Below are 16,276 nucleotides of genomic sequence, written 5' to 3'. Positions count from 1 at the left end.
CTATCGGCACCGATAAATAATATATATCTATCACTATAAGAGCTCATCCAAAGAACATTGTGAGAGTTGAAATCCCCACACCATATTATTTTTTCACCACCTCCTACTGCATTTAAGCTCTTTATTGTTAGTTGATTGCATGGATTTATCTCCATTTTTAACAAATGTTGCACAATCGCCACCACTCATTTCAAACCTATCCTTTCTTATTGTTTTATATCCAGGTATGATGAAAATCATCTGAGGTTTAAGCCATGTTTCTTGTATGCATATGATATTTGGTAAATCAAATATATATTTTTTGAATTTTTGTCCATTTGCAATTATACTTCTTGCATTCCATTGTAAGAATGCAATCATTATTTAGTTTTACTTCTCTGACATCCTGCTAAATCGGTCTTCGCCTGTGTGTATTGATTCCACTGCGGACTACGAACAACGTATCCTTTGGCGTCCTGTGAACGCATCTTATCGGTGGCTTCGACCTGTTGTTCCATGCAACAGTATGCTGGCACACGATATCTCCCCTCGCATTCGTCGCCGTGGAGTGAATCTTCTCAACCTCCGACCGTTAAATCAAGCATCACGGGCCGTGGAAGCTCCATCGCTACTTAAGGTAGCTCTGATCAATGCACGGTCAGTGGTGAATAAGTCATTTATATTAAATGATTTTTTCACGTCTCATTCTTTGGATATTCTATGCATTACTGAAACTTGGATTAAGCCTGGTGAGTTAAGTCCGTTTACTGAACTGGTTCCGCATGACTGTCATTTTTTAAATTCTCCTCGGCTATCAGGCCGGGGAGGGGGATTAGCGACAGTGTTTAAAAACTCTCATTTCTGCCGCTGTTTAACAACTAGTCCTCATTGCACATTTGAAGTACAGTTGTTTCAGTCTTCATCAAGTAATTCAGTGGCTTTTGCCTTGGTTTATCGTCCACCTCAGCCAAACAAGGACTTTCTCATTGACTTTTCTTAGTTTCTCGGGGATATTGTTACCAGCCATGATAGAATCTTAATCTTGGGAGATTTTAATATTCATGTATGCTGTGATTCTAAGCCATTTTCTAAGGAGTTTAAAAGTCTTATTGACTCTTTTGATTTTGTTCAGTGGGTGTCGGGTCCCACCCATATTCAGGGGCGTACCTTGGATTTAATTCTATCACGTGGACTACCTGTGCTGGATATTAGTATTATCGATACAGGCCTGTCGGATCATTTGCCAATTTTGTTTTCTTTACCTTCTGCTGGAAATACACACAAGCATCAACCTCGTCCAAGGCTGACTCGTGTTTTTACTGACTGTTCAATCGAGGATTTTACTGCTTCATATGCTAATCTGTCCATGGACTCATGTTTAAGCCATCTTGATGCGGACAATCATTTAGATCTTTTTAATTCTACCTGTTCTAATATTTTAAATGCTGTTGCTCCTCTCAAGGTGAAAAAACATAAGCATGTCTCAAAGCCTTGGCTAGATCATACTACTCATTCACTCAGACAGATCTGTAGAAGGGCTGAACGTAAATGGAAAACAGATAGGTTGCAAGTCTCCTATGAAATTCTAAAGGATTCTCTTTCAGCATTTCAGCGAGCCGCCATCGCGGCTAAGCGTAAATATCTCTCAGAGTTGATTTCATCTAATAGCACCAGGCCTAAAGCCTTATTTTCAATAATTGATTCTGCTCTCAATCCCATTATTAATCACTTCTCTGAGACATCAATCTCTCTTTGTGAGGATTTTGCGAGATATTTTAATAAGATTTTACTGATTAAATCTCTAATGCCCCTGTCATCCTGTACATTAGGTGATGTTTCCCTTTGCTCTTCTACATGGTATGTCTTTGAGCCTATCACCTTGTCTTCCCTAAATGAGATTGTTGCAGGGTTAAAACCTACCAGTTGTCTTCAGGATGTGATTCCCACACATTTTCTTAAGCAAGTTTTTCAAGTTATTGGCCCTGATATGTTGTCTTTCATCAACAAATGTCTGCAAACTGGGACCGTACCTGATTGTCTTAAACATGCCTGTGTTTTGCCTCAATTTAAAAAAACTAATCTGGATCCTACGCTCATGAGTAATTTTCGTCCAATCTCAAAATTACCTTTTCTTTCGAAAATTTTAGAAAAAGTGGTCCTAGGTCAACTTCAGAGCTTTTTGAATGAAAATAATTTACATGAGAAATTTCAGTCTGGTTTTAAAGCCCATCACAGTACTGAATCTGCACTTTTAAGAGTCATGAATGATGTAATGCTCACTACTGATTCTGGTCAGTCTGTGGCTTTGGTCTTGTTAGACCTTAGCTCCGCATTTGACTTGGTAGATCACAATATTCTTTTATCACACCTAGAGACATGTGTGGGCCTTCGGGGTACGGTGCTACAATGGTTCCGATCATATTTAACTAATAGGAGCTACTCTGTTTGCCTTGGCCCCAATTCCTCTTCTGATATACCTTTAAGTTCTGGTGTCCCTCAGGGCTCTATTCTTGGCCCGGTACTGTTTAACCTCTATATGCTCCCTTTGGGTACTATTTTATCTAGATATGGCGTATCTTATCATCTGTACGCTGACGACACACAAATATATTTGCCTTTAAAGCGTGACAATAGGTTTGCCTTAAAGCCTATATTAGACTGCTTAAACGAGTTAAAACTCTTAAGTCTAAATGAAAACAAGACTGAAATTATTTTGTTTGGCCCAAATGATCATAGCACTCATGAGCTCGATTTCGATACTTTGTTACCATACAGTACCAATTGTGTTTGGAATCTGGGGGTTTTACTTGATAACAGCCTTAAATTTGACAAGCAGATATCTGCTGTGGTGAAGTCTTGCTTTTACCATCTTCGTCTTTTAGCAAAGGTCAAGCCTTTTTTGTCTGTTAAGAATTTTGAAATTGTCATGCATGCTTTCGTAATGTCAGGACTAGATTATTGTAACTCTTTGTATATTGGTGCCCCCCAGACATGTGTCGCACGATTGCAGTTGGTTCAAAACGCTGCAGCTCGACTTCTTAAAGGGAAGCGTAAGTGTGAACATATTACTCCAGTTTTGACTTCATTGCATTGGTTACCGGTCAAATATAGAATTGATTTTAAAGTTTTGCTATTTGTTTTTAAGTCTCTACGAAATCAGGCTCCACGGTATTTAGCCGACTTACTACACCCGTCCACACAGTCTAGATTACTCAGATCAAGTAACTCTGATTTACTCTATGTTCCCAGAACTAGACTTAAAAATAGAGGTGATCGCGCTTTTGCGGTAATCGGTCCTAGGTTATGGAATAGCCTTCCAATTTACATCAGAACTGCTCAAACCCTGTCAGTTTTTAAATCTGCTTTGAAAACTTACCTTTTCTCTAAGGCGTTTAATATTCCTTAACTTAAATTTCTTTTTTTTTTTTTTCTTTTTTTCCCCCCTTGTATGTGTATTGTCTTTTAATTTTTTTGCTTTTGTAAAGCACTTTGGTCAACACTGGTTGTTTTTAAATGTGCTATATAAATAAATTTGTTGTTGTTGTAAATCCTGTGAGATTGATGCACCCTCTGGCTGATCTAGCAGTGATTGAATCTGATCAACTGATGTGTTATTTTGTGTGTTACCCAAGTGTCGGGCCGCTGCAGCGATTATGATTTTCAGTTTTTGTTTGTTTAAGCAGTACAGTTAATAACTTCAGCAATAAACGCTATGAACTTGACTTTATCAACCACAAGTGTATTTCCATTAACAGGGCAATGATGCTTACAATCCCCTTTTCCTACCACTCCTTGCCTTTGGATAATGTTACTATTCCTGACATCTCTGTGAACTCTCTGAACTTGTTTTACTGCCTCTGCATATGATACGTTGTTTAGATTCTTATATTTCATAGCTTATATTGCTTCTGAGCCTCACATCCTAGATAAGCAGCACTATGAGGTCCACCATAGATGCAACACTTCACTTCTACACCCTCTGCCATTTCCCACATTCATGGTCTCCCCCACATTTGCAACACCTCCTTCCTCCTTTACACATTACTGCTACATGCCCAAGTATTTGACATTTAAAGCATCTCAAAGGTGGTCGTACAAACGGACGTACTGTATAGGAAACATACCCTATTTTAATACACACCTCTCCGGGAGGGGGGGCAAAATGTCACATGTTTGCTCTGTTTTGGTTTAGTTCCTGTTTACCCTCATTTGGTTCTGTTCCTTTTCTCATGAGTCTATCATTAATTGCTCCACACCTGTTTCTGTTCTCACTGATTACGTTCCCTGCGTTTATAAGTGTAGCAGAGGCCAGCGGGTAAGTGCTGTGCAGGTTAAACCTCACTCCCCTGATCTCAAGAGACGCACTGGCGACTGACGCTAAAGGTTGCAGCCTTTAGCCTCCTTGTTAGTGCGTCCGCCTCCCATCCCGGACACCTGGGTTCGAGACCCGCTCGGAGCGGTGGGCGAGTAGGACCCAGGTGGAGGGGTTACATAAGCCTGGTGTTTTCCTCAGTTTTCTGGTCTTGCGTTCAAGTTGTATGGGGAGTTATTTCCTGTGTTTGCTTTTGGATATATTAAAAGATTCTATTTTGGATGACCCCTTTGCTTCATCCTACATACCTGTGACAATCACATGCTAAAGAATATTTTTTTAAGCACAATATTAAACATTCAACTAAAAGGTTATACATATTTAATATGAACATTTAATATTCACTGATAATTCACGGAAAGTGTGTGTGTGTTTACTACTCACTACTCTGTGTGTGCACTTGGATGGGTTAAATGCAAAGCACAAATTCTGAATATGGGTCACCGTAGTTGGCCACACCTCATGTTGTCACACGTACCAGATCACGTGAGGTCACGAGGACCCGGAAGTAACTTCACGCAGGTATTTAAGCAGGAAGCAGGTGTTGTTTTGCACCAGACATTGAGTTCATGCTCGACTCCACGTCAGGTCCCTTCATCGCTTCAACTCACGTGAGTAAACTCTCTGCTCTACGGAGCGCTTATCTACCTGTCTGTGTGCGTGTGAGAACGCGGATTTCTTGGTGGAAATCTCAACTCCTTAACGGAGCGTTCTCAGACCAACTGCGTGATTTACCTGCTCACTCGTGCACTTCCGCGTTTGAGTTTTCCGTCACGCTACAAGGGGACTAATCTCAATCATTCATTTCTCGTCCAGCCTCCGTGACAGAATGTCTGGTCCCGAAATGGTCCCGGCGGATCTGGAGCAGCTGTGGGGTGTGATCCAGCAGCAGTCCGGGGGAAATCATTAGTCTGAGGCAGGAGTTGGTGGGGCTTCGGGCGGAAGTCAACGCGCTGCGCCGAAACCGCGGGTCTTCGGGCGGAGTGCGGGGCTCTCCAGTCCGACCTCACCGCTCTGCAAGCGGATTATGATGACCTGGCTGCTGCACAGATTACCCCCGCAGAACCGGTCCGCCCCGCCCTTCAACCCAAAATCGCACTGCCGGACAAATGGGATGGGTCCGGAACCCGGTGTGACGTCTTTTTGACTAATCTCTCACTGTTATTTGAGTTTCAGCCAGCACGATATCCATCCGACCGCAGCAGGATCGCTCTCCTCATCTCTCTCCTCACCGGGCAGGCAGCTGAGTGGGCTGCGGCGGTTCTGAAAGCTGACGGGATCGCTGCTCACTCCTACCCCGAGTTCACCAACCAGCTCAGGGCCGCCTTCCAACATCCTGAGAGCGAGGTGGAGGTGGATTCCCGTTTATACCACCTGAGGCAGGGCGAGCGCAGCGTCAACAAGTACACAATGGATTTCCGTACACTCGCAGTTCAGACACAGTGGAGTGATGCGGCGCTCCGCACAGCCTTCTACAAAGGACTGTCCACCCGTCTGAAAGACTAGCTGGCTGTGCGTGAGCTGCCGTCCACCCTGGAGGGCATGATCCAGCTAGCCCTCCGGGTGGATCAACGTATGGGTCATACATCTAAACGTTTTTCTCATCTCTCCACAGGCTCCACCCTCCGTCACCGCCATCCGGATCAACCCTTCACCCACGCTGTCGCTGCGCCATCTCCTCCTCCACCGGCCGCTCCAGAGGCCCACTCATCCGGAGCCGGGGAACCCATGCAGATAGGGCGCACCTCCCTGACGGCAGCAGAGGTCTATGTGCCTATTGCGCCTCCCCAGATCACCATCTGCCCTCTGCGTCCGGGAAACGGCCAGACCAGGTGAAGAGGGGGAGGTCTTCTTCTGGTTCCGCTGCCATCCAATCCTACCCCGCCAATTCCCGGCTGCTCCTTCAGGTATCAATCCGCATGGGCCACCGACGGATCGTGACCACCGCATTTGTTGACTCAGGTGCGGCTGGGAATTTTATCGATCAGGCTTATGCTGCCCAATTGGGGATTGAGACTGAGGTGTTATCTCAGCCTTTAAACATAACAGCCATTGACGGTCGCCCCCTCAACTTCAGCCCCGTCACCCGACGCACCAAAGAACTTCACCTACTCATCGGTAACCACTCTGAAAAGATCCACCTCTTCATTACCAAAATCACGTCACCGCCGATCATCCTGGGACACCCTTGGCTCATCATGCACGATCCATTCATCTCTTGGACCACCAACAGAATCGTCCACTGGGGGGCGACCTGTCAGGAGCTCTGTCTCCAGGCGAAGGCTGGGACGTGTTCAGGGGAGTCCGAGGTCCCCGATGTCAAGCTGGAGGGGATCCCCGTCCCGTACCGCGACCTGGCTGAGGTCTTCAGTAAGAGACATGCCGCTCGTCTACCACCTCACCGCCCTTACGATCTGGCGATTGACCTCGTGCCGGGCGCGGTACCTCCCCGCGGCCACCTGTACTCCCTGTCGGCCGCCGAACATCAGGCGATGGAGGAGTACGTGGCTGAAGGACTCCGGGCCGGCACTATCCGTCCTTCCAGCTCCCCGGCGGCCGCGGGCTTCTTCTTCGTGAAGAAGAAGGACGGGGGTCTCCGTCCATGCGTCGACTACCAGGGGCTCAACCAAATCACGATCAAAAACCGCCATCCACTCCCTCTTACCAACACCGCCCTGGACGCCCTCTCTGGTGCCCGCTTCTTCACGAAGCTGGACTTACGGAGCGCATACAACTTGGTCCGCATCAGGGAGGGTGATGAGTGGAAGACGGCTTTCATAACCCCCACTGGCCACTACGAGACCCTGGTTATGCCGTTTGGTCTGTGCAACAGTCCGTCCGTTTTTCAACAGTTCATCAACGACATCCTCCGGGACATGCTGGGTAGGTGGTGTTACACTTACTTGGATGATATCCTCGTTTATTCAAAGACCCTCAAGGAGCACACCCAGCATGTCCGAGCGGTACTTCGGAGGTTGCTGGCCCACCAGTTGTACTGCAAGTTGGAGAAATGTGCCTTTCACCAGCACACCACCACATTCCTCGGTTTCGTAATATCCTCTCAGGGTGTGGCCATGGATCCCCAGAAGCTGGAGGCTGTGCGTTCATGGCCCCTACCTACGTCGCTCAAACAGCTGCAATGTTTTCTGGGGTTCGCCAATTTCTACCGGCGATTTATCCAGGGCTTCAGCGCAACTGCAGCACCTCTGACTGCTCTCACCAAGCCATCACGAGGAGAATTTCAACTTACACCCGAAGCCATCCAAGCATTCAAGAAACTATGCCATCTGTTCACCACCGCTCCAGTCCTCATCCATCCCAACCCGGCTAAACCTTTCGTTGTCGAAGTGGACGCTTCCAATGTGGGCGTAGGGGCGGTCCTCTCACAACGTGGTCCAGACGAGAAACACCCCTGTAGTTTTTTCTCGAGAAAATTCAATCCCACTCAGCAGCGTTACGGGGTGGGGGACCGTGAACTGTTGGCCATCAAGTGGGCTCTGGAAGAATGGCGTCACTGGCTCCAGGGCGGCAGCGACCCATTCACCGTCTGGACCGACCACCAGAACCTCACCGTCATCTGCAAGACCAAACAGCTTAACCCCAGGCAGGCACGGTGGGCATTATTCTTCGAGCATTTCCATTTCCACCTCTCCTACCGGCCCGGCTCGAAGAATACTAAAGCAGACGCCATCTCCCGCCAACATCAGCGCGACACCATCTCATCGGAGCCCGCGCCTGTCCTGCCCTCTCATATCATCTTGGCTCCTCTCCAGTGGGGGTTAGAAGAGAGAGTCCGCCAGAGTCACGGCCTGGAACCCCCTCCACCCGAGACCCCCGCTGGGCGACTCTTTGTTCCTGACCACCTCCGCAGAGAAGTTCTCCAGTGGGGGCACGATTCCACTTTGGCAGGACATCAGGGGGTCCAGAGAACCATCTCATTTATCGACCGGGCGTTTTGGTGGAGGACGTTGAGGAGAGACGGACAGGAGTACGTCCAGGCATGTAACATCTGCGCTCGCTCCAAAACCTCCAACTCTCCATCGACCGGCGAGCTGCAGCCCCTCCCCATCCCCAAACGCCCCTGGAGTCACATCTCTGTCGATTTTGTGACTGGACTCCATGACTCGCAAGGCAAGAACACCATCCTGACCATTGTGGATCGTTTCTCGAAGGCTGTGCACCTGGTGGCTCTCACCGGACTCCCCTCTGCCAAGACCACCGCTGAGCTGATACTCGAGCACGTAGTCCGCTTGCATGGGTTTCCCAAGGACATCGTCTCGGACAGAGGGCCCCAGTTCACGGCCAAGTTCTGGCAGGCCTTCTGCCGTCTGGTCGGCACCACCTCCAGCCTATCGTCCGGTCACCATCCTCAGACGAACGGCCAGACGGAGCGGGCCAACCAACAACTGGAGCGCTTCCTTCCTTCTTTCCTGAAAGAGAAAGCAGTGTAAGCATTACATTTTTTTTTTTTATTATTCAACAGTGCAGGACCTCTCAGGCTTCCATACTTAATTATTCCAAATAAAGTAAATTGTGTTTTGTTTTATTGTTAAATTTGAATAAATGTGCAATGTATCTACAAAACCAAAGATTGCAGTTAACTAAATGTGTTTGCTTAATTACTCAAAAACTGAGAATATCAGCTGATAAAATATACTGTGAGCATGTGTTTTGGTCTCAAAATCATTAACAAAATTAATTAACAAGATATAAAAAATTTAGCAGGATTCATTACATTTTAGAACAAGTTGTTATTGAAATGTTGAATGTCAAACTTCTTTCTAGAAATGTTTCGCCGTCTCAGTGACTCCAGTGACGACAGCAGCACTTCAGACAATAGTAGTGAACTACCTCCTTCATTCAGCTGTGAGTCACTAAAAGTCAGGCTATGCTTGTTTGCCATTCGACATTGATCACTACATCAGCAACTAAATGTAATGTAGGGATGAGGCAGACAGAGAATCCACTTGCATGCAGAACTTTAATTCAGAAAAGACAAAAACTCAAAAAGACTCTAATAAACTTCACATAAGAGGCAGGAACATCCAGGGAACAATACAGGGAAACATGAAACAATGACTAAGGAAACAGGGACTAAACTCAGGAAGTGACAGTCAGAAACAACAGGGCAGAAAAACACTTTATTTAGACATAAGAGTGTAAGCACAGACACAAAGCACACATGACACTAATAAAGAGTCTGTCTGGTTAATAGATTAAGTATGCGTTAATTCTGTAACAACATGTACTGTTAACTAATAGTGTAAATTATTGTCATTTCCACAATGGGTCAAAGATATGCTTTTCAACTTCTAGTTGTCAGCTTTATTTAATCATTAGCTAATAATTTACAAAAATATCATTATGTTATGATTGTACTTGAGGCACATGACGTTGACCTTATGTTATTGACTAAAGTCAGTTTGGATACCTACACAGTGAATGTAATGCAAATATGTTTGAAGGATGGATAAGTTGAGCTGAACACAAATATTAGAGCACCAGAAACTACTGACAGATGTTACATGGTGTTTGAACCGAATGCAACTATTTCTACACCTGTATTGTACCAAAGTTATTTATATTAACTATTATTTAAATATATATAATCTTTGGTAATGATTAATATCAAATGCAAGTGATGGAAATCAAGAGGAGAATTTTTAACGGTAAGCATTCCTTCAAAAATGACTGTCAAAAGTGAAAAACAAACTTCACAATAATTCTGACAAACGATCTGATGTTTCAGAAAACTTAAAGCTTTTAATAATGAACTGAAAAATCTAATTAAGGAACTGAACTCAGACTTTGACAAAAATCATCGAACTCTCACTGATCAAATAAAGAAAGTGCAAAACATCACAGATGAACTCGAATCCATACACAAGAAAACTACAGTGGGCAGTTTGACAGGAGCAGCACTGGGAGCAGCAGGAGGAATCACATCCATAGCGGGTCTGTCTTTGGCTCCGTTCACATTTGGTGCTTCTTTAGCTCTTACTGGTGCTGGTGCTGCTGTTGGAATAGTTGGAGGAGCCACAATTGCAACATGTACAATCACTAACATGATCAAGCAGAAAAACCTGCGTGAGAATATTGAGAAGATCATTAGTGATGGGCATCCGATGACCCCTTTAATGATATTTCTTGCTATGTCCTGCTTTGTTGTGCTGTAGCCTAAAAACTGTATTTTTAAAAGTTAATACAGTTAAAAGTTCAGTTATAAGTGACAATGTAACTATGACTATAAAGATTAAAATGCGATTTACGTCGAAGACTTAAAGGAACACTCCACTTTTTTTGAAAATAGGCTCATTGTCCAACTCCCCTAGAGTTCAACAGTTGAGTTTTACCATTTTCTAATCCATTCAGCCGATCTCCGAGTCTGGAGGTAGCACTTTTAGCATAGCTTAGTATAGATCATTGAATCTGATTAGACCGTTATCTCGCTCAAAAATAACCAAAGAGTTTCAATATTTTTCCTATTTAAAACTTGATTTTCTGTAGTGACATCGTGTACTAAGACTGACAGAAAATAAAAAGTGACTATCTAGGCTGATATGGCTAGGAACTATACTCTCATTCCAGTGTAATAATCAAGAAACTTTGTTGCTGTACAGTGGTTGCAGCAGGCGCAATGATATTACGCAGCGCCTGAAAATAGGCTAACTTCCGTCACCATAACCAACGTGACCACCTGTTTGCACAGGGAGAGTATTCTCAGGTGCTGTGTAATATCATTGCACCTACTTGTATTTATTTATTTATTGCGGACTACTTGTATTTATACTACTTTACTACTTGGATGATAAAGCCCTCAAGGTTAGCTATTTTTATTTCATGTGTTTTTATTTTATGTTTGTCTTTACGCCAATGTAGGATGTTCTTGATAGATGTTAGTCTTAAATTGTAGTTTTGTTGTAAAATAGAAAATAGTTTTGTCTTAAATATATGTTTCTTTGTAAAATACACATATTAATTTGCTTGTTACAATGTGTGGAGTTGTAACGATGGGAGAGAGATGAGAGGCGAGCGGATCCATACGCAAGCTTTTATTCGTAGGACGAGACAGAGACATAGTGAAAACAGGCAGGGTCAGAACAACAGCAAACAGGCATATATGGAGCGAGACACAAGAATAGTCCGAGAAGCAGGCGTGGGTCGATCCGGGGCGAACGTAATCCGAAGGGGGGCAAGGAAAAGGGGTGTTCCAAACAAGCGAGTAGTCCAAAGGCCGGCGGCGAGACAGACGAGATGAAATGGCCAGGTGAGAAAGCTAAACACAGGGAACTCGGGAACGTACGCGAAACAACAATGAAAACACCACACAATAAACCACAATACTCCGTGAGTCACAGGGGGAAAGTCCGGGGCATATATCCACCTTATTTTGCAACGCGGAAGTAAATATGATGACGTACTTCCTCATAATGTGTTAGACTTCCGTTCGCTAGCCGGTAGGTAAGGAGCGTTAGCAGCGATGTGGTGGGAGCACATGCAGAACACTATTAAACGCCGTGATGGTAAATATTTACCACACCCGCGGTGTATAACTAAGTGGGAGGATGAAATGAAGAAGTGGCCTTGCATAACTTATGAGGACATTTTCAATTATTTTGTGTTGTCGCTCGGAGTAGACGGGCATTCCATGCGAAATTATAAAAGCACTGAGGCATATCAGTACCTACACAGCGGGAAAGTCGGTCGAGTGCTGGTACATGAAACAGACAGCGAATTCGTGTTTTTAAAAGCAGACGTGAAACCCAGTCAAAGTGGCGCAAATGTTCATTCAGCTTGGGTCCTTACTACAGCTAACGGGACAATTGAGTTGCTCTTGTATTGCGGGACAGGGCAAATCCTGTAGCCACGCAGCTGCGATCCTTTGGAAAGTGAGTACACACTTAGTATATACTAAACCCACACAGGAAAATGTAAATTGTAATTTTTCATTACGGATTGCATTATAATTAGGCTATATTATATATTATAGTTATGCATGCTAAGATTGTTATTATATTACATTGTATTAAATTTAACTGCTCCATAAATGGGTAAGTTTTTGTATGATGATTAGTGGAGTCACTAGACTCCAGTAGTTGTATTTTCCAAACGAGTTGGCATTTATTTTGACATAAATTTGTAGGATTAACTTTTGTTTTGTTTTTAATAATCAGAATGGTCATTCTATCCAGTCCAGGTAAGTACAACGTTTAATCACGTGTTACAAGGCATCTTGGACAAAGGTAAGAAGAGTAAGCTACTGTAATACAGGTCCCTTAAAGTGTATCTAGTTGTATACTTAAAAAAAAATAAAATAAAATAAAAAACTGTCATGATCACTCACCTGCATGTTCCAATTATGTGACTGACTTTATTCTGTGAAATACAAAGTAACACATTAAGCATTACATTAGCTTCAGTCACCACTACTTTTTATAGTATGGACAAACTATGCAATGAAAGTAAATAGTGATGAGGTTAATATTCTGCCTAATTTTTGTGATGGTGAGTGACCAATGACAGGGTTTTAATTGTAGTTGTAATACTTTAATATAATTAAGATAAACAGTTTTTGAATAACAGTGATCCATTAAAAGTTTGTTTGTGCAACAATGACTGATGGCTATGTACTCGAGTAATATAATTAAATCAGTAAAATTTCAAATGGTGCAATGCTGTATCAAGGTGGGTGCAGAATGAAGGTGAGTTCTACATAATATTCATTAATAGAAAAAGAAACCTTTTAAGTTAATGTATTAAGTAACATCAAGTAAGATACATTAAAATAATTGTTGCATATATAACTGTTTCATTTACACTTTGTTGTATAGGTGCAAAATGCAGTGTCAAAGGGACTGACTGGGATATCATGCACAGACGAACAGCGCCACTAGAACTCAGGGACACACCGGAATTTGGCACTAAAGAGGCTGGCAGAGATAAGTTTTAAGCATCAAAAATTTACGGATGACTTGCCTGGGACTTCAGCTGCTGTTTCTCAATCATTACCACCAACTCCTTCATTCATTTCTCACAGTGAGCTGAAGAAAACCTTATCAGAGGTTCATGTACCTGTAGGCAGCCTTCTGCACAAATGTATGTCAGCTGAACCAGTAAATCTACCAGCAGGTACCACACAGATGCAGCCTCATGATGAGCATGGCCCTGATTTGCAGTGTCATAAATGCATGTCATTTTACCACACATATGTTGAACTGGATGAGGGTAAATTGAACAGCTTGGAAAATGTGACCAAAACACAAAGTGCCTCTCATGTATGGCATGACGCACGAAAATTGCAAATAACTGCTAGCTCTGCAAAAAAGGTGCCTTTCCGTATGTCCACCAAACCAGACAATTTTCTTCGAGAACACCTTTTCCCTAGGTTCCATGGCAATTCAGCTACTAGGTATGGTCAGGAGAATGAGGAGTTGGCTCTTGCATGGATTGAGAGCACTGGGTATGCTGTTGAGAAAAGAGGAATGGTAGTTAGCTGTAAAGAGCCATGGCTTTCTGCAAGCCCAGATGGAATATTAAACTCCTCAGAGCTGCTGGAAATCAAATGTCCTTTTTTGAGCAAAAACTCCACACATCTTACAGAACTGTACTCTAGCAAGCTTAGCGATTTAAAGATAGTGGATGGCATTCCTCAGCTACAAACCAAAGGATCCCGTGGGTACTACCTCCAAGTGCAATTAGGTATGTTTTGCACTGGCTTAGAGAAGTGCAAGTTGCTTGTTTGGGCTCGAACTGAGCAACTTGTTATTGATGTGCCGTTAGTTTTTCAGTATTGTGCTGAAGTAATCTCTAAATTGAAATCTTTCTATTGTACTCATATGCTTCCAAGAATTGTAGATGAATTTGACTGTGGAAGACTTAAGCTTTGCCTTAAGTATACTGACATGTGCAAGTAAGTAGTTAACCTAATGTGACTGCATTGAGGAGCTAGGTAACTAGGACATGAAAACTGAAAAAAACTTTTATCTGTGAAAGCACTTGTTGATCGTTTTAAAGTAGTAATGAAATATTTTTTTTACAGTGGTTAAAATATGTCAAAACAAAAGGTAATCCTACAAATTCATGTCAAATAACTCTTTCCACACGTATACAAACATTTGCGATCCTCCTTGTGCCTGTAACATCCTCGTCAGACAACTGTCCACCTTTATGAGTAAATGCTGGCAAGATAAGGTTTACCTCTCTCTCAAACAGCAAATCACGAATGGTAAAGCCTCTGTCTGCCATCACTTCGTCACCCGGCTGGAGATAGTCCAGAAAGCCAGATTCTTGGGTAATGAACTTGTCACTGCATCTTCCCTCATAAGCAGGGGAGATGAACATAATGAGTCCACAGGGGGCAATGGCAACTAAATACTTCAGAGTATTGTTTGAATAATAATGACTGTACGACTCCCCTCTGGAGTCCAGATTGTGTGCTTTTTGCAGAGTTGTTTCAAAGCAGTCAATAATGCAGGTGGTGTTCGGGAAGTTTTCCTTAAAGCATTGAGGCATTGTGCTGCGGATTGTTTCCCGTGGTAGCCATGGAATGTAGACTCTTGTGTGCTCCTCCATTGTGTCAATCCAGTAGGAAAGAATTTGGCTTACTGCACTCTGGGACACATCAAAGCGTTCAGCAAGATCGCCCTGAAGTAAATTCAACTTCAGCTTCATCATGGTTATCAGAATTTGATCCATTACTGCATCTTAAACTTCAAAGTGTAGAACTTCCGGAGAAATTTAACATGTTCTTTAAAGACACTAAGTGTGAAGCCAGTGTACAGTAAAGAGCTAGTATCATTCTTGAGAATGAAAAGGGCTAAGGGATCTTCACTGTGGTACTGTGTTGCCTTGTGTGACATTATTTTATCCCCTGAGGCATAAGTGTGGTCTGTCAATGCCTGGACCTCCCACTGAGTCACATTCACTTCCATAGTAATGCTATTTTTTCTTCTTACTATGGAAGTGAATGGGAACCAAGGTCTACTCGTTTACAAACCTCCTTTATTCATTCTCTAAAGAAATGCATACAGGTTTGGAACAACTGGAAAGTGAGTAAATGATGACAGAATTTTAATTTTTAGCTAACTTTACCCTTTTAAGTGCTTTTATAAAAGTTTTTCCACTGTTACCAACAACTTCAGCTTAACACTAAATATTATTCTTGCACAATAGGAGTGTCATCAAAAAGAAATCGTTTAAACAATGTCTTCTGTTAGAGCACGTAACTTAACAAGAAGCTGTACCTGTTTGTGGATATATCCTGACGAGCCGTCGCCTCGGAGTCTTCACTGGAGCATCGTAGCCCAACCATTTTTTGGGGAAAGGGTGATCCTCCGTGGGTCTCCCGTCAATGAAGTGGAAGGAGCAAACGTACAGAAATTTCGGTGGTTTCTTGAAGTTTAAGGCTTTCAACCAAAGCCGACGAGCTTCTTCGCCCTTCGGAGGGGCATGCAAATCATAGGGTGCTCCACATCCACATTCAGCTCTGGTGCGTGGATTATGGTCAAAACAAATGTCTTGCCAGTATTTTTTACGCTTGAACCAACTATTATGACACCCCCTAACTGCGCAAAGTACGCCAGTCTTTCTGTAATCCATATTAAAAGTTAACTAGCCAGTAAAATCTACACAGTCGAAACTAGAGAATCACAATACACCTAAGTTACTACTAGCGGAACTGCTTTACCGGAAATCTGACACATTATAGTTTGAAAATGGCAGCGCCCGCGCTTACGTGAAAAATAAGGTGGATAGGGCGCCTGATTGGCCACAGGTGTTGCCGCAATCAGCGCGATGAGTGATGGGAGACGTAGTCCAGGGTGTAGTGTAACAGTCTGTGTGATGTGACAGGGCGAGAGCGACATCCGGTGGTGAGCGGACTGAAGGTCACCGACCAGATTCATGACAGGAGTCAAATTATTGAAA

At 43.5% G+C, this 16,276-nt stretch overlaps 1 protein-coding gene across 1 annotated transcript; it reads right to left on the bottom strand.

Moving 5' to 3' along the window:
• Positions 1–14,434: 14,434 nt before the first annotated feature.
• Positions 14,435–15,282, bottom strand: LOC127157671 (uncharacterized). The gene is given in 2 exon segments (XM_051100924.1): positions 14,435–15,042; positions 15,045–15,282. Coding segments are annotated over 2 exon segments (846 nt in total).
• Between the last annotated feature and the right edge of the window lie 994 nt (positions 15,283–16,276).

Source organism: Labeo rohita, unplaced genomic scaffold, assembly GCF_022985175.1.
Source record: "Labeo rohita strain BAU-BD-2019 unplaced genomic scaffold, IGBB_LRoh.1.0 scaffold_115, whole genome shotgun sequence".
Classification (NCBI taxonomy): domain Eukaryota; kingdom Metazoa; phylum Chordata; class Actinopteri; order Cypriniformes; family Cyprinidae; genus Labeo; species Labeo rohita.
This window is presented reverse-complemented; position numbering and strand designations above follow the sequence as displayed.